Source organism: Frieseomelitta varia, unplaced genomic scaffold, assembly GCF_011392965.1.
Source record: "Frieseomelitta varia isolate USP_RPSP 00005682 unplaced genomic scaffold, Fvar_1.2 scaffold_248, whole genome shotgun sequence".
NCBI classification, from domain to species: Eukaryota; Metazoa; Arthropoda; class Insecta; order Hymenoptera; family Apidae; genus Frieseomelitta; species Frieseomelitta varia.
In genome coordinates, this window is record NW_025109977.1 from 248335 (window position 1) to 267424 (window position 19090).

At 38.3% G+C, this 19090-nt stretch overlaps 1 protein-coding gene across 1 annotated transcript in view; it reads left to right on the forward strand.

Annotated features, from left to right (window-relative positions):
* Nucleotides 1-19090, forward strand: part of LOC122528297 (inactive dipeptidyl peptidase 10-like) — a 186286-nt gene that overhangs the window by 23962 nt on the left and 143234 nt on the right. Inside the window, exon 3 of the mRNA XM_043653267.1 lies at nt 16503-16722. Within this exon, the coding sequence (XP_043509202.1) occupies nt 16503-16722 (220 nt within the window). The remainder of the gene's footprint in view (nt 1-16502; nt 16723-19090) is intronic.

Consider the following 19090-nt stretch of genomic DNA (forward strand, 5'->3'; position numbering starts at 1 on the left):
TTTAACTGAAGCAATGGCTTTTCTGAAATGTATGTTTTAAATATAGGAAATGATAATTAAAACGAAGACAACGCGTAAACGTAAAAACTGAGAAATGTATTTATTCAGAAATAATTTCCAGTTGCATTTCCAAAGAATTTATGTTAAAACGACGTAATATCTCTTGTTGTAGCTCTTGAAGTTGCGCACAGTTGTAACAGAGTTAATTTTGCTAAAATTTTTTGGCCTTTCTCGTTTTCCAAACGAACCCACAATTTTAAATTGCGCAGTTTCTTCTGTGAGATGTTTTGCAAAAAATCTACAGCGTATCTTCAGCCAGTGTATTATATAATGTCTTCGTTCAATGTAAATATTGCTTCACGAGACAAAATCTATTTTTCGACAATTTCTTTATTAAGTAGTGGTACTGAGCAGTATTAATAATTAACACGATTGGAAAGTTGTTTGCAAATTAAGAAAAAAAGACATTCTTGCAGTAACATTTAACTTTCTTTTTGACAAATGAATTGACTTCGTTATTATAAGTATGAAAGAAAGACATGCATGCCCAACTGAAATTAGGCTTAACTTATTTCTTTTCAAAACTGAACTTTTATCACTTTCAAAATATACGTGTATTTATCTCGAACAGAAGTGAAATTTGCCACAGTATTTTCGCTTTCTTTTTGAGAGATGCGAGAAAAATTAATATGAATGAAAATGCTTTTTGTTATCTACAACAATGCTTATTGTTCGGTTCTCGATAACGTCACTATTTAATCCCCCGCTCCGTCTAAGATCCGCTTATCGATTTTATTCCGTAACAGTTACCACTGTGGGCTTAAATCATTTTGTAACTGCTGTGCGTGCTTCAAGCGACGTGAAAAGCCACGTGTATTCCACGGGATACACCGGGTTCAACCTCTTGGATTAATTAGGAAGCTTAATTTTTCACTTCGCGCGGAATCTCGTCCAATTTGCGCGAGTTATTCGAAAGTTGAACCGGCCGGGGGAGATGAAAGATGGCCCGAGGGATTTTAAAATCCTTCGAAATAACCCGGAGCTTAAGTTCCCTGTCCCGGGAAATTTTACTTAGCTTGTTAGGATCGTTTTCAATCGTGTCGTTCTCTTACCTTTTGAAGAGACTTTTGTCTCGCTCTTGAAACGATCAAGTACCTCGGCAGTTAGGCTCGTAGCTCGAAGCATTCGGACATTTTCCTTTTTATTTTTATTCATTGTGACATTGACAGACAAGTCAAAGACATTTAGCAGAAGCGGATAGTTGACGATAAAGAAACGAGAAGTATAAAATATTTCCGTAATCGCGAACTTTAAATATCTCGTGATTTTCACATACAATGGTAGGCCCTCATAAGTGACCATGCTTTTTGGACTCCGTCGCTGGTCTCCATTAATTTTTGGAATTGGAACATTTTTTTCTTTTCCATTCATTCATTCATTGTAACATTAACAGATAAAATCTTCAGATAAATGTTTAGGTGAAGCGGATAGTTGACAATAAAGAAACGAGAAGTATAAAATATTTTCCATAATCGCGAACTTTAAATATCTCGTGATTTTTATATACAATGGTAGGCCCTCATAAGTGACCATGCTTTTTGGACTTCGTCGCTGATCTCCATTAATTTTTGGAATTGGAACATTTTTTCTTTTTCATTCATTCATTCATTGTAACATTAACAGATAAAATCTTCAGATAAATATTTTGCAGAAGCGGATAGTTAACGATAAAGAAACGAGAAGTATAAAATATTTCTATAATCGCGAATTTTAAATATCTCGTGATTTTTATATACCGTGGTAGGCCATGCTTTTTGGACTTCTTCCCCATTAATTTTTGGAATTGGGACAGAATACATCATACTCTCTCGAGCATCCATTTCCGGTCCCGACCGTGGATGCTTACCGAGGGCGTTACTGTACCCAATTTTAATACGTTTGTATTTGCATTTCAAAATTTGCCAATTTCGTCGGATCTCGGCGTTGGAACCGTCAGTGAAACTTCGAAACGCTTTGCATAACGCACGAGTGTAACGCACACATGCATACACACCTTTAAACACGAAAGTATCCCGTGATAAGTGTATGCGTTCGGGTTAATAAATGATTGCTCGACCACCGAGTGCTTTTCATACCCTTGACACCGAATCCGATAAAACGATTACACGGGAACAAGCCGTAAACGTGAATGAGGGGAAAATACGCGTCACGTGAAACATTCGCATTCCTGCGAGACCGCGTTGTAAACTCAATTGATAATGACGCTATCGTGCATATACATACATATGTATATATACGTGTCTCCGGATGGACGACCGTTTTCATGCGGATTTCTGTTCGCAGTTCGACTTTCGCATTTTTCGCGGAGCGAAAGAAAGATGAAAGAAAAACGCTCTTCGACTCTCTCGCGCGTCTCGTTTGCATTTAAAAAAAAAAAAAAACCGCGTACCTCGCGGAACGCGACAGATTTCACGGGATTTTTGAAATTGGCACCGTTGGTTTACGAAATCCGCGCGATTACATCCGCGTCGGATGGGCAAATTCGGGGGAGCATCGGCTCCGGTGAAACAGCCGCTGCCTCGATTGCCCGAAATTAGAGTACAACAAAGAAGCCGGATAGCTAATTACGCGGAATAATGCGATACACAAAGCGAGTTAACGATACTTGTGCACGTAACAGTGCGCTAGATCTGGTTCGGTTAATTAGGTGCACGTCAATGTACATCGAGATATTTATGATGTTTCGATTCGAGAGATAAATTCACGAAAAGAGAGGATATCGCACGTATACGCGCGTGTGTGTGTGTGTGTGTGTGTGTGTGTGTTGTTTGGCCGAGTAGCAGAGTCAAGTTCAATATGTATTCATGAATTCAAAGTTATGTCCGAGTACGAAAGTTTCGTTTCGTCGTGATCGTTCGGTTGCATCGGTAAGGAATTACATCCCGTTCTCGTTGTTTAATTTATCTTTCGAAACGGCTGCTTCCAGGGATTCTTCAATCCGGGTTTGATATACGAAATAAAATGATATTGGCAAGGTGGAAATATTGGCTAAAATACCTATCTTGTTTGCTCTTCTCTCTTGTCTGATGAATTTACCATCGGCATACTGCTCTCGGATCAACGTGACTTTCTCATATCGAACTTTACTGAAATTACATACGTTTCATTAGTTTTCATTGTCCGTTTTATATATCAGAAATAAACAGAACTAACGTATAAAATGTACAATAAAAATTAATGAAACGTAATTTCAATAAAATTCAATATGAGAAAGTATACATACGTCAGAATGAATTTACTGTCGTTAGTTCTGTTTATTTCGTTTATGAAATGTATTGTTAATTTTATCAAATTACACGTGAACATGATACATTCAGTGATATATTATAAATAGATACACTTGTATTTAAACCTATTTACAACGTACTTTTCTAGTACTATCACTCGTACTTGAATTTTTATTTCTCGATTTTGTTTTCGTTTCAATTCAAAGAAAAAAGTACCTGCTGTTTAAAAGAAATCTTCGTGAAATCACAAAGGAGAAACGAAGCAATCGTTATTAATAAACGATCTCCTCGTAATTTCCTCAGAGGCTTTCTAACCTAACAAAAGAGCCCAATCCGAAATTATTCGACGCGAACAAGAGTAGCATTTAATCGCGAACAGGAGCAACGATTGCGCAACGGCATTGAAGAACGAGTTTCGCAGATTGTATCTGAAACCGGTCGTATGCGTCAGGGTCGAATTTACGGATTGGGCAATATGTATAATACGCACGTGCATGTGAAAGTCGCCAAGGTTGAGATGCACGAAGTGCTCTTTAGACGGATGCTAGTCGAGCTGAGACCTCGAGTCTGTCGCAATCTATTCTTCCATTGTTCCTCCATGTAATCTCGACAGGAGGGAAGAAAAAAAAAAAAAAGAAAGAAAGATCTGATAGAGGAAGATCACGCTGACATTCAAATCCTATGCCGATCCACGAACCTTTAATATACCATTTGCATAGACTTATTGTTAGATTTCGTGACTCAAATTACACATGTCCACGTGTATTGTAATTTACCAGATTTAAATATTCGCCATTCTCTGTTAATACTTACTAATTTACGATGAAATGTTATAATACGAGAGAATAATACTATAAGGAGAGTTGATAATTCATTAAGAACAATTTGAAAATAACCCTTCTTTTTCGTAAACTTTTGAAACTTTCAGCCAGTAGAATTAGAATATTTGAATTCTCCCCCTTTTTTTAAATTTCGTCTATTTTTGTCTATTTTATACATTTTTTCTCTATATATATGTTTATTATTATGTAGTTTTTTATATACTACATTATATACTATTTACTTTGACATATATACTACTATTTATATACACTTTATATTTATGTAAATATAAAAATATATGTAATTTATATTACACTACTAATATACTACTATACTATATTTATATAAACATAATAATATATAAATATATGTAATTTATATTGCATATATACTACTATTTATATACACTTTACATATATACTACTATTTATATAAACATATAATAATATATAAATATAACATATGTAATTTATATACATTTATATTACTACTATTTACTATTTATACACGCGCCTATTTTACATACTTTATATCATTGCACGCTATATCACGCACGCTAGATTTTCATTTGTAGTCTTCAATCATCATCACCCTGTTTAATGTTTACCGTGCATCACGAATTTCGCGTACGGTTAGCGTCGAATCTCGTTTACAAGATTACCAGATCGCCGGCACACGCATTTAATAACATGTAAAACCATTTCTAAACGTAACGTTATTGGATCGAATAATCGCTCATCACCGTGCAGTAATCCAGGAATGATTAGTGTTCTAATTATTCGTAGTCATCGAACTGGCGAGGCTGGGGATCCGTGTCCGTTATTATCTGTTTAACGAGTAATTAATATAACGATATACGGTGTATATCGGAAGATAAAATCGCGTTTAATTGTCGCGCATCTGTCGGTGTCGTGTACCTGTCCGTGGAGCAATCAATTGCGCCGTGATTTTTCGCGAGGCCGGAATGCTCTCGGGAAGCAGAATGATCGAACGACGAAACGGTTTTGCCTGAAAGGAAAATCGAGTTGCTTTTTTCCCCCTCTCTCTCTCTCTCTCTCTCTCTCTTCTCTTTCACCCGTTGAAATGTGTATGTCAATTTAAAAATTTCGACGCGCTTCCGTCGGAATAAATGATCGATTCACCGTGCGACTGTGGGCCGCCCATTCAAAACCAATTACTAATCGAGCACTGTGAACATTTGCACCGGGGAACTTCCACAATGCTGCCGGTTGAATGGTTGTCCGGGCTCGCGCCGTTGTGAAAGAGGCATTAATCTCCCCGAAGGGTGAACGCGTCTCCCCTCGCGCGTCTTCGTTCGCGCTCGGCTGGCTTTCACTGCTAGATAGGCATAGGTGCTTAATCGCGTCCTTTCTCTTTGCGACGATGAATATCGAAGCACCTACTTACCTGTTCCTAATGCGGCTGCCTCTGTCCGTGACGATCCGTGCCGCCTTCTCTCTCTCTCTCTCTTTCTCTCTCTCTCTTGTTCGTATCAGAACCCATTCTCCAACTCACGCTCTCTCACCTTTTCAACTCGAGATCTTCACGCGGAACCGCGCGAAGTGAAACTGTACGCGCAACTTCCTGCACACTTACGAGCTAGAAGCGGCAAGATTCCTCTTTTCACTTTTTCACATTTTGACGTATGTACATACGTAACGAGTTACTAACATCTTATCGACGGATGATTTATCATATATATATTTTTCTAAGCAAACAATATATAAAAGTTTATATATATATATATAATTAATGAAAATTAAATAAGGGAATTAAAATTAATAATTATAAATTAAAGTGCCAGCAATAGCGGTTAAACTTAAATTATAAGTTAATAATTAGCAAACTTTATTAAGATAAAGTAATTTTATATAAAAATTAGTAATTATAGGTGGAATTTAAATTATTTATATAATTATAAATTTACATATTAGAATATATGAAAATTTAATATTACACTAGGATTAGATACCCTATTATATTAATATAAAGAATGCTTTTACAATTAAATGTTAGGTCATTAAAATAAAGTAATATGGCCTTTTTAGGGAAATTTATTATTTCAACTCTTTGAACTTTGGCTTTAATATTTAGTAGATATTTAGTTAAATCTGTCGCATGTATAAAAACACAGAAACTCAATTTTCAACAAGAAAAACTGCCATTAATTTTTATATTATTTGATATATTGTAATTATTATTATAATAATATACAATATAATAATAATTATAATAATATTTTAATTATTAATTTTACAATTAATATCGAGTGTTTAAATAATCCATCGATATTCCGGATCGTCGTCTGATCTCCAAAGCTCCACCGCTTTCTGCGCAATTTGTCCCGTTTTATTTACATTTCGAGCGATACGCATTTCGAAATTGCGAAAGACCCACCCATTCACGGAGAGGGTGTAGTTAAAATTATCTAGGTTGAACGAGCCGCGTGCATTAAAGCTCCGCTACTCGCGTTACTCGCGTAATATTTTTTATATAATTGGGAATATTTTAATGAAATTGATTCACGGACGGAGTTTTCGCCGGCACAGCTAGCTAGCTACAACTTTCGCAGTTGCGAGAGAGTCCAATTAAAATTCTGTAATTACAGTAACTCCGGGCTTCATTCATAATGATGTGCGCGTATCGCGCGCCCGGCACCGCTACTTTACTTTCTTCCTCCCCCCGGGCTGGTCCTTTGCGTTTATATACTTCTTTTCTCTTAATCAACCTCAGAAACTCGGCATGAATACATATATATTCGTATATATTATTTTCTCGCCGAGTCGTTTATGGACAAGCGTTATGGACCGTTCGGACGGATGCTTCTCGATGTTTAGCAAACTGTTTATGCAACGATGGCGCGGGTTTGAAATGATATTTCAATTAGACATTATCGGGGGAGTGTGTGGAATGGAAAGGAAAACTGCAAATGGCAAAATAGACGTTGAGTCGCATCACCGCGTTCAATTAATTCACGTTTCATGTGCCGCGGGCTATTTAAAAGAACCGTTCGGATAGTTGGTTCTGGATGTGATTGCGAAAAATGCAACGCGATATAAATAAATAAAAGTAAAAATTGCTTGTTCGTGCAGCACGTGGTTTAGGTTCGATTGAGGAAAGTTAGGAAATTACTATATAGCGCATTGTACATTTTTCGTATTAGGTTCCACCTAACGTTTGACTTATCGTAGTTGCAGCATCAGCGTGAGTACAAATAATCAAATATATTCATGATAAAACTATTAAAATCTAACGAAAATTACGAAATGTCAAATGATGCAACAACGTCGTTCGAACTATAAACATTAAATCAATAGACACCACAATGTTAAATGATTAAGAAACTTTCTTGCCATTTTTCAAATGAACCATTAACGGCCTATGGTCCTTGGCAAAGTTTTACCTTCATGACGAACAGAATACAATGCGAAAGAAAAAAATTTTTATCTCGAAATTCAAGGCTAAGATTAATTTTATGGCAGGTTCTTTACATGTCATTTTCCATCAAATTGTACGTGCAGAATTTATCTATGATAGACAAACTATTCTTTCCACCCTGTTCATTGAGCATTGCGACCAAACGCTGTGGCACCGTTCGACACGAAACTGAACAGCGCAATCGCGTTGCATGGCACTAAACGGTTCCATGAGAAAAATCTCTCGTTGGAACGTATTCCTTGCGAAAATATCGAAAGAACAATGGGAATGAATGGCTGTCGCGTCGTTATGTAATTCGAAGATTCCCTCGTTTCAACGTTATAATTGCTCTTGGCAATTAAAAGTAATAACCGCGCGCGACGATTTGACGATTTGAGTATTGTTTCCTGAATCTCGTTTGATTTCGATTGCCGTTTCTCTTGGAATTTCCCGCGTTAGACACTGACGAATCTATGTTTAGTTCAATTGTAAGCTGTAAATTCTGGGATAAATGATTTAGACAATACTCCTGATACGAGGATTTGAGAATTTCATGAATTTCATGAAATGTCAACGAAACGAACGGCTTGCTAGATAATTGAAAATCGTGGAAACAGATTTTTAGATTTTTAAAAAAAAACTTCCCGCCGAGAAGGAAAAACAGAAAATATTTGACTGAGTAAAAACAGCCCGAGCACCAATGGAGCAACTGTATCTCTTTTATATTTGTAGGTATTATGGCTTGCAAATAACAACGAACGGATGATTGATCGGTAAAAATTTCTCTCTGAACAATCTATTGGAAAAAAAGGAAAAAAATTTTATGGAAAAGTTTTTATTTGGAAGCATGTTGTTTTGAAAAAGTTAATTCTATGGAAAAAAAAAAAAAAAAAAAAAAAAAAAATAAAAAATAAAAGAAAGGAAAAAGAAAAAGAAAAATAAACAAACGTTCGCGATCGATCGATTGTATTTTTTCTCGCAAGAAAATAATTGCACGGGAGGAGGTTATGTCTCTTTTCTTACGTATTCGAATCCCTCTTTAACATGGCTGGCGCGATAAATCTCGACGACCGGTGCTCACGTAAATCGAGAAAAAAATAGTCGGCAGCACTTTTAAAGGCGACAGAATGGATCTAGCGGTACTTGTATCGATCGTTAACCGGTTGAATCTCTCCCAGCCCACGGGCACGGTATCGTTTCGTATCGATTTATAAGATAAATGAAATTACGTTCGGACGTTGGTCCTTGGCTCTGTGCTTTTCGCGAGGAATCAAATACTTACTCGCGATCCATCGACCGAAATTCGGTTTATACCCCTTTATTTCCCCTCGTAAAGCGTATTAATCTGGCGACGTACTCCAAGACCTTTTGAAATTGTCATCGAACTTTGGACGAAAGGGCAGGAAACCGTAGGATGTTTGCAGCGGTTTTTACTCGGGAAAAGTTTGATTGGGACGTTGTTTCAAAACAGTTACTTTCATAGAACAGTAAAAAAAAAAAAAAAAAAAGAAAATGATATTGCTGTTTTATAATCATTGGACGTGAAGAGATAGAAATTGTGAGGAAATATGAGACAGATAACTATCTATAAAAAGATATGTGAAGAGATAGAAATTGTGAGGAAATATGAGACAGATAACTATCTATAAAAAGATATGTTCTTATATCACTCGTCAAAGAATTAGACTTTGAGATGTTAGATAAAAATAAATTACATATGTAGCTGTATAATAAAACGTACGATCACTCGTTGCGTAAAGAAGTTGAATTAGAGAAACGTCGATGTTTAAAAAAGATGTTTAAAGAAAATCCTACTTGTGTGTTAAAATGTTGAGAGTGAGTCATTTGGCCTCCCATCACAAAAATTAACGAAATTAACAAAAACGAAAAGAAAATTAAGAGAACTTGGAGATGAAAGATCTTCTCCAATAATAAAAAAAAAAAAGCAACCAACAATCAAGAAGAAAATTGTTCACGAAGTATGAGACAGTGCAAACGAATTATCGAACGTCGAATTATAAAAACCGCGAGCAACCGGATCGCCTCTGTCGAGCTTCGCGCAACGAAGATAAAGTTCCCGTGGAAAAATAATTATTTCGTTAAATGAATTTCTGTTTAATGAGAGAGAGAGAGGGGGGGGGGAGAGGCATGGTTCGCGCACGCACGCCGGTAATGAGCTTCCCCGAGAATGGATGAATCCGCAGGGAGGCAAATTTCATTTTGATAAAAGAGGTTTATAAACGGAGTGTTGAGGATCGTTTAATTCGCCTGCCATACGCCGTACTTTTTTTACTTGACTTTCTCGCGAAGGACCCGGCGATAAGACTAACTGGACATTATCTCGCCAATTCTACGAAGTGGCTGCGAATCCTCAATTACGCTCGTAAAGGCTTCGTACTCGCGTTTGCCATAAACGATGAATTTTTTGAACCTGGTAATTGTGACGTGAGCTAATATTTTGTACGACAGGCTATTACTCTCTTACTGGTTATTATATTACTCTCGCTGCTCGACGTGCTAATTTATAGAATGATTGCGTCGCTCTCTACGAGAAATTAATTTAACGAAAGCGATTGCATTTAATTTTAGCTCCCGGTGAAAATTATTGGCAGAAGTGGAAACACGTGGCTGAAGTTTTTTTTTTTTTTTTACTTTTGCTCGCGACATTCCGTACTTTTCGTTATGTTATTCGTCCCGCGAAGGACGATCCGTTTTGAAAAATCGATCTCCCAGTTAAACGGACACGCTGCTCTTTGTCTGCCACGCGTCCTTTGTCACTGCGAACTCTCGGGCTACAAGAATTATTTTCCCAGACGCGGAGGGAAATATGAACGCGTGCAATCTCGTAAAAATGAACATTCCAAACATTTGTACCTCTTTATCACGTCCGAGGATGAAAGACAATTTCTAATTATCCAGCGGACCAGGGTGGGATACGAAACACGAAACGCAAAACGACAAGTTCGACGTTACGGTGGAAACACGCGGACGATCGTCGTACGAGCGTGAACTATTTTTTTTCGTCTGTGAAATTAATTGGAGCGTGTCGCGCGCTCTCCGCGCCGCCGAGACGGTTCTATTTTCATTTTATTCTATAACCTTCCTCGGGTTAATTACCTCAGAAATATAACGCCAGTCGGATGAAATTAAACGTTTTACAGGACGATAGAGCCAAGCCAGAGCGGTTTTTCATACCAGAAGACAACGCTCGGGCTTCTACCAGTGACACACCGCGTGTTTTTCACTCTGTTCTGCGAACGAGTCGTAGCTTCTAGCAGCGACAAGTCGATGTAGAAGATGTGTATCGGACTGGACACAAATTGCTCTGACCCACAATGTTGCGTCTCCGATAATTTGGAAATTTCTCCCTCTGCTTCTTTGCTGCGAAGATTCGTTTTCTTCTCTCTCTCTCTCTCTCTTTTTTTCGCTCTCGAATTCGAAGGTTCTTTCCTTTTCTTTGTGAAAATGTGAACGATGAAATCTGCAGAAACGTGTAAGAATAAATTTCTCTTTGCGAACAGCTGACCACGAAATTTAATATACAGCGAAACTTGGTTTATTTCAATAATATTTTCCAATACTAAATAGAACAACTGAATAAAAACTGAATAAATTCCTTTTTTTAAATTGTATATCGTTGAATATATATATATATATATATGCGATTGCAATGTAACAACGAAGCTACGCTCGTTTTAAATAATAAGTTTGGTAATTTCCTTCGCTAAATTAATCCGTTCGCGCAGAAATTTCAACGAAGCTCTGCTTCTTAAATGAGGATATTTTTAATATTTTAATTTCTCTCGTTGAATCATTCCGATTCTAACTAGCTGCGAACCAGAAGAAAAGAATCACCAATAAAGTGTATATAATATAATATAATTTTTTTTTTCATTTTTCTTTCCAAATGTGTCTATTTCATACGCTCAAAATATCTACATTTTTTTTGGAAGATGTAAAAATCAGAGTATAGAATCCTGGAATATAACACAGGATAATGAAAACAATCTTGGAATATAATACAGGATTGACCGAAAGTTTCTCTCCGTGTTTCCTTTTTTCTAATATCGAAACGTAAGAAGAAACCAAGTTTATTAATTTTAAATTAACTTCAATGTGTGAAAAGAAGAGAGAAATAAAAAAAACTCACGGATTTATTTTAATAGGAAGTGACTCTACGTATATGATACATCGAAATAATTACTAGTCAAGATATTGCCAAACGAATGACAATCGAAAGTATGAAAAATCGAACGAAAAAGATACTAAATAACTCTCTCGTCTGTGTGTGAAATCTCCGTATTCTCGAACGCGATATCGAATTTCGCGGGTCGACACTTCACAGAGGGAAGCTACCGCTATCGTGAGATTTCTAAAGATCCCGGTCGTTTTATTAAAACGTGCCCCACGGAATTTTATTTCCCCTCGCCGGCCGTAAATTCTGCAACGATCCTCCGGCCGATTAAAAAATACTATAATTCTCCCCCTCCCTCGCGAGATAGAGGGGGGATAGTCCGTGTGATTTATAGGGGTGGATGAACCATTCTCATTGATCGCGACAGCCGTAAGAATTCGAGGGATTAAACGATCTAGGTATGCAGAGAGGCGAATTTCGAACAGCGGAAGAATCCGAGCGAGTCGTTTACGCAGACGATCCCGCCGCGATTACTCTCTCGCGGAATTCACGGATATCTAGATTTATAGGGCGCGGTAGCGTTCGGAATAGCCAGGTGAAATGGTGCCCATCCCCTCTCACGGTGGCTTACTCGCGAACGACCAGTCATCCAGAGGAGATTCCGGATAAACCTACGAACGAGAAGCTCTTACGGAACCGGAAGTCCCTCCGCGTTGCGAACAACAGACGCGCGTAATGATCCTTCGTTCGAGTGAAATTCAATTTCGACGCGTTTCGTCTTGGGCGAATTTTAATTTTCTTCCAGGCTGGGGGATGGGCGAGGAATCTCGATTTAACCGGCTCGAGAGCCTTTTCTCTTTGGTAACGAATGTTTTCTCGTATAAAAATAGCATAGAGACGAAGAAGCGTTTGGCGGCGTAGAGCAGCTTCATCTTTTCTCTTCCTCTTCTTCTTCTTCTTCTTTTTTTTTTAATCGTACTCGTAAAATTATGAATTTGCATAAAAGTCTGCGGTCCAGTTATCACTGAGTAGAAAAATGTTTGCTCTCACTTAAACGCTAGTGTGTTACTCGCTAGGTAACGCGATTTATAATATACATCCCAAGTGCGCCGCTTTTCTCACGAACTTTCAGTAGATAGAACAACTTGCAAGCGTGGTTCTATTATTTTAATTGTATTCTCCCAGACGCGCGGGGAATTTGCATAAAAATTCGCGCAGCCTGCAGATCGTGATGCAAAAAAGAGAGAGAGAGAGAGACAGAAAAAAAAAGAAATGTTGAGCCTCGATTTAAACGAGACGCCGTGTTGTTACAAATGATCTAATCTATGTTTTAAAATATGCTGAGTAGGCCGTACATATAACATTTAGCGCGAAAAGTGATTCGTAACTCGTTTCATTCGTTGAAAATATAAATTTGCCACGAGAGTAAATTTTTGAAACGTAAATTTTCATAAAATATTCCAGCTCAGATCGTGGAATGAAGAAAAATCGTTGCTCCGTGTTGCTTGTATGGGAATTAATTTACGATCCAATCTGTAAATTAATTTTAACGAAAATTAATTTCCAGCCGAGGTTCTCGATTTTCTTTTTTTTTTTTAATAAATTCAAAAAGCAAGAAACAAACGCCGTGCGATTTAGCGTGAAAATTCCCCGCGAGTTACTTATCACGGAATGTAATATTTTTTACGGCGCTCAACTGCGTACAAACGACGTTCAATTATCTTTGAATAATTAGCTAGTAATCACCGGAAGAGAGAAAGGTTGCTTAAACGAGGCACGACTATGGGATATCGTTCTCAGCGATAATTGAAAAGCTCAGTCGCTGAGGTTTGTTCGTTGTTTGACGAGGGGGGCTTCGAGTTCTAATCGATATTTGTTTAGGTTTTGGAAAAGGCGGGCGGAATACGCCCGGAGGGACGATTATTCCGTCTCGGCGAATCCTCTCGTCCATTCTTTGAATTTCCCTCCCTCACATTCAAAGTTGATGGCGCGTGCCGCGACCCTAAGGCCACCTTCACACGGAGAGTCGAATCGGATGAATGGAACGAAACGATCGTGGTTCACCGCCACGCGTGTCATTCGTCGAAGTTCGATGGACATTGCGATCGAGGACAGGAAGCGCAGTCGCCGTAGAAAATCGGCACGTCCCTCGAATGGAGAGTTTTAGCTTTTTTTACTTGGTTCGATCAGGGAAGACGTTGACCGGTGTTGGTTTTTAAATTGCGAGGTGGCTCGTCTCCGTTTTCCCGCTGGTGGAAAATGAAAGAGAGCAGAAATTTTAATTGCTGTTTGCGCGCAGGCAAGGATTTGAAAAACTTTTTTTTTTACGTAATGACGCGAAATTGGTTTTTAGATTGCGGGATGGCCATTCTATCGTAGATGGTAACTAACTGTCAGGAAAATGAAGGAGCAAGAATTTTAATTGTTTTTTTTCACGCGGTGGAGGGTTTTTAAAATTTTCGTCCAACGATAAGATTTGTTTTAGTTTCTAGATTGTGGGGTGGCAGAACCCTTTTTAATTTCTCGTAGATGAAGTTGTCAGTTGAAAATGAAGGAACGGAAGTTTTAATTATTTTCTGTGTGGTTGGAGGATTTTAAAATTTGTTTCTTTCTGTCTAATGATAGGATTGGTGTTTAAATTGTGGGCTGGCGGTTTTTTGCAGATGGACTTGTCAGGAAAATGGAAGAGCCGAAATTTTAATTATTATTTCATGTAGAAGAAGATTTAAAAAATTTCTTCCTTTCTGCGTAATGATAAGATTCGTTTTTAAATTATGGGATGGCCATTTCTATTTTTTTCTAGATAGAGTTGCGAGGAAAATGGAAGAGCAGAAATTTTAATTATTTTTCACACGGGGTAGGGGGATTTAATGGCAAGATTGGTTTTCAAATTATAGGGTGGCCATTCCTATTTTCTCGTAGATGGAGTTGTCAGGAAAATTGGGACGAGAAATTTCAATTTTTTTTTTTCACACAGAGGAGGATTTTTAAAATATTTTCCAGGTAGTGACGAGATTTTTAAATTACACGGTATTCATTTTTATTCTTTCGTAGGCAAAATTGTTGAAAAAACAGGGGTAGAGAAATTTGAACTATATTTCATATGTAGAAGGATTTTTAAAACTGTTGCGTTCAGATTAGTACAAAGATTAGTTTTTAAAATATAGGATGCTTTTATTTTTTCGCAGGTGAGAGAGGGGAAATTTTGACTGTTTTTTTTTTTCTTTTTATGTAAAAGAAGACAGTTAAATAGGTATTTTTAAAATTCATTTTTGTTAGGATTATGAATAACGTTAAATTAACAGAATTTTATACAATGACGTTCAACTGTTACATAATGTTAGAATAAAGAGGGAAGCACAAAGTGTTCGGTGTGAATAAAATAAATAAATCTAAATATTGGAGATTTCGATATCGTGGATATTCTGTATACTCGTGGTTCGGTATCAAATGCAGTCATTTCTTCTTGTTTGTTAAAAAAAAAAAAAAAGAGGAAAAAGGAATATTTACTGTATTCGTAAAAACGACGAATGCTTTATATTTTTGTTTTTGCCATTGCGCGTGTGTTTTTTTAGTGAAATTTATTGAGAGAGAAATATAATTGTACACGTATTATTTTTTCATTTTTCGTCGAATCATGTCAACTGTAATTATTTACGTGAGAAGAGTAAAACATGCAATTCTTAGTCGCAGAATCTCGCGATTATGATTGATGTGAAGCAGGCTTAAAGCGCCTTTCGTCTTGCACGAAACGCTTTCTATAGCCGGGGAAATGCACGAATGAATTTCTCATCAGGGAAGTTAAACGTCGTGTTGAAAAGATTCAGAAGGTAAACACAAAAGAGTACGGAGGAATTGTTGCAGGCCCAGATGGACCTTCTTCCAAGTTAGGGTCGAAGAAAAAATTGACACGCTCGGTGATAAATAACGAGACGAGTTGATGCTTCCTACTTCGAGAGAAATACTTTTAACGATTTTTTCTCACTACCAAAAATCGTTTGATTAGTCTCTATTTACTCTGTTGATCTTGTATAATAATCTTTTACATGAGAGAAAAAAAATTGATTGTCCGACTAACCTAGGAATTAGGAACCAACGGTGAGAAAGTAAATATGTAAAATTGTTTAAATAAAAAATGTTTATACGAAACAGTGATAGACATGAAGTAAAAATGCAGTGTGTATAATTATGAAGTTCTTAGGCTGTTGCTTCCGTTTTATTCCAAAAGCTGTACATTCATCCCAATCTTAGTACATTAAATTATCTCACACAGACTTTATCTCTTTTCACCGACGAGAATATCCAAAAACAAATACTATAGATTAATCACAAAAATAAAAAAAAACAGAATGTAATATGAAACAAACGACGATTGAAGAAAAATATTTCCAGCATCGCATTCTGCAACTTCTTCCCCGAAAGTTCGCCTCGTGTAACAAAAGGCACTCCAGGTGAACCTCTCTCTGTATTTACAAAAATATTCAATTATAAATTAAGGAGGTCATTTACCAATAAAGGAGTCTATTAACTTTAAATTCAATATATAAATTACACGGTAAGTAATCTAAAATCAGATTTTATCAGACTTTATATACCTTTGTAAACTCACCGTTGAAAGAACATCCGAGATTGTTCGATTCCAAACCGCATTGGTTAAACCGTCCTTATCCTCGTCATAAACCTCTCGGAACATCCGGTTGCTTCTCCATCCCGAGCATCTGTCGACTTGCTAACTTCCCCATCCGAGGCAAAACGTCGTCCAGCTCGCGGGGAACACGTACAGCTCGTTGCGAGCCGAGTGGACAAGGTTTAATCCGCCGGTCTTCCGGTAATTGTTCCAGGACCTGATGACGAAGAACAAGCAGCGGAATTGGCGGCGGTTGCTGGCCGGCTGCTTGGTCGGCGTGGTCGTCCTTGGTTTGGTCATCGCGGCGGCGATTCTTCTGACCGGAAGCCCGGATTTCACCGGCACGGGGACGCCAGCCGCACCTGGTATTTCTCTCGAAGAATGGCTGGCGGGCTCGTTATCTCCGAAGAGCTTCAACGGCACGTGGATCAGCGGTAAGTTTTCTTACGTTTCTTTTCGCGTGATGTATTTAGCTGGTTGCTGGCTCTCGCGGAAGAAATCGCGAGAGGGGGCCCTCGACTTTTCGCGCCCGAGACGCGACTTCTGATTCCACCTGGTCTTGTTCGGGTTATTCCTTTTCTGCGCCGGGCCATTGTGAATTCGACCCCGTCGAGAGATTAATTCCTCGCGGAGGAATATATCGTACAGAGCGTTTTCAATGAGGGAATTTAAAATGGTTGCAGTGGTTTTTTTTTTTCTTTTTGCAAATGACACTGGTGAGTGTTATCGCGTTTGGAAATTTGAATTTTGGGGACTCGATCCGTTAACGCGACTATATTCAGTAGGTAGGGTTTTAGATATTCAGTCGGGCGTTAAGTCAAATTAAGATTGGAATTTTTATGAGAAACGATTCGAACTATATTTGGATATTGTTTGCTTCAAGTTTTGGAAATTCAATCTGTTGCTGTGATTACTTCCAGGAGATAGGTTCTAGGCATCAGTCAGGTATTGAATTAAATTGAGGTTGGAATTTTTATGAAAAATGATATGAGATATATTGATATTTGGATGTTATTGGGCTTTAAATTTTGGAAACTCAATCCGTTGACTCCGATGAGTTCTAAAAAAGGATTTGAAACACTTTGGGTGTGAATCGGACGTTGAATCAAATTAGAATAAAAGCACGAGTTAATTTTATTTTTTGAGAGAGGTAGAAACGCTCTGGTTCAGATCGAATCTTTCCCACTTTGGAAGAAAGATAGAATTAGGAAGACCTCCGGATGTCAAAGAATAACATTTCGTTGAACTGCCATTCTAAACTGGTACTTTACATTTGAATTTCCATGAAATTCCGATGCAAACGAGCGGAGAACGCACAGGCGGATAAACAGAATAAAAGAGAATAGAAACGGCAGATCTTGAGGAACGACGGAATGTTCGGAATATAGTGGTTGAAACGAGACTGTTTCCAATAGTCTATTCTATAGATACGAAATGCTGCTTGTCCATGGAGTTGACGTCGTGGAGGGATACGACGCTGTCGCATATGCGGCGCTAACCTAAACTTTCTATGGGCCATTTAGTAGTGTTACTGGCGTTTCAGCTTTAATCTTTCATTTTTATCGCGACCTTTTGTCGTTACGCGACCGAAAAGAACACGAGCGAAATATTTTCCAACACGCTCTCTCTCTCTCTCTCTCTCTCTTTCGTTCTCTTTCGAAAGAAAGGACATTTTCGGAAAGGAATCCCAAAGGATTGGAAATTTAAGGAAACGATCTTCGATAGTCGTAATTTCGTAAATTTTTTCGGAAAGTTTTACTCGACGTAAGAAGAGGAAACTGAGATAGAGGAAAGAGAAGAGGTAAAAGACGAAAAGTGAGTGGCACAAGGGAAGAAAACAAAAAAAAAAAAATTAAAAAAAGACTACTTGCATTTAGACCTACGGATCTCTGTGTCCTCGTTATTATCACTACGCAATCATTTCCCTCTCCGTTTTTCTATTTTTTTGCGCGACAGTCGCTTCAATTTCGCAAAAATACACACGTTTGAGGACGCTGCACGCAGCCTACTATGACGCAGGCTACTATCCACGATGGTAGCGTAAAGTTCCTCTGATCTAGCGAGGCCAGCAGCGGCGAGGCGAGAGCCGCATTGGATGGGATCTCGGGCGAAGATTTCAACGGGTGGAAATCCCGATTAATCGGGCGAAATCTTTATTGCGGTTGTCCGACGCAGCAGTTCGCAATCGGTGGGGAATTTGACGTAGGTAGTAATTAGCGAGCGAGGGATCATGGATCTGGCGCGACGAGTCGTCCCTTGCCGAGGGAGAGAGGCGCTCAGGCTATCGCCGCAAATTGAGGGTTTCGATGCCGGCTGTATCTAGCCGTGGTGGTACACGGTCCTGTGTACCGGATGGCACGACGTTAATTTCCCCTCTGCTTATACGTGCCTATCGATTTTGCGCCATTACGTATGGCAAACATCATTTTCAACAATCACTGAATTACGCCTTGACGAGCGGGCCCCGGTCACGTAGCGGAATTAATCGCGCCCCTACTTTTTCACCTTCGATTCGTGCCGATTCGGCTTGGAAACCGGAACGAGCCGGCGAATGAAAAACAAGCGAAAGAATATTTCTCTACTGTTTGTTCTTCTCGCGACAAATTCCTTTTTTTATTCTTTTTTTATTTTTTTTTTTTTTTGGCAACAAAGAGAATCTCTGCGTACTTGTAAATCTCTGGCCATTCTGATTATTCGGGAGAGAGGGTAGTTTTCGTTTCGATCGATCGGGCAGAAACCTACGATCGAGATTTTTCGATGATAAAGCAACGGAACGGGAGTTCGCATTGTTCTCGAAGGATG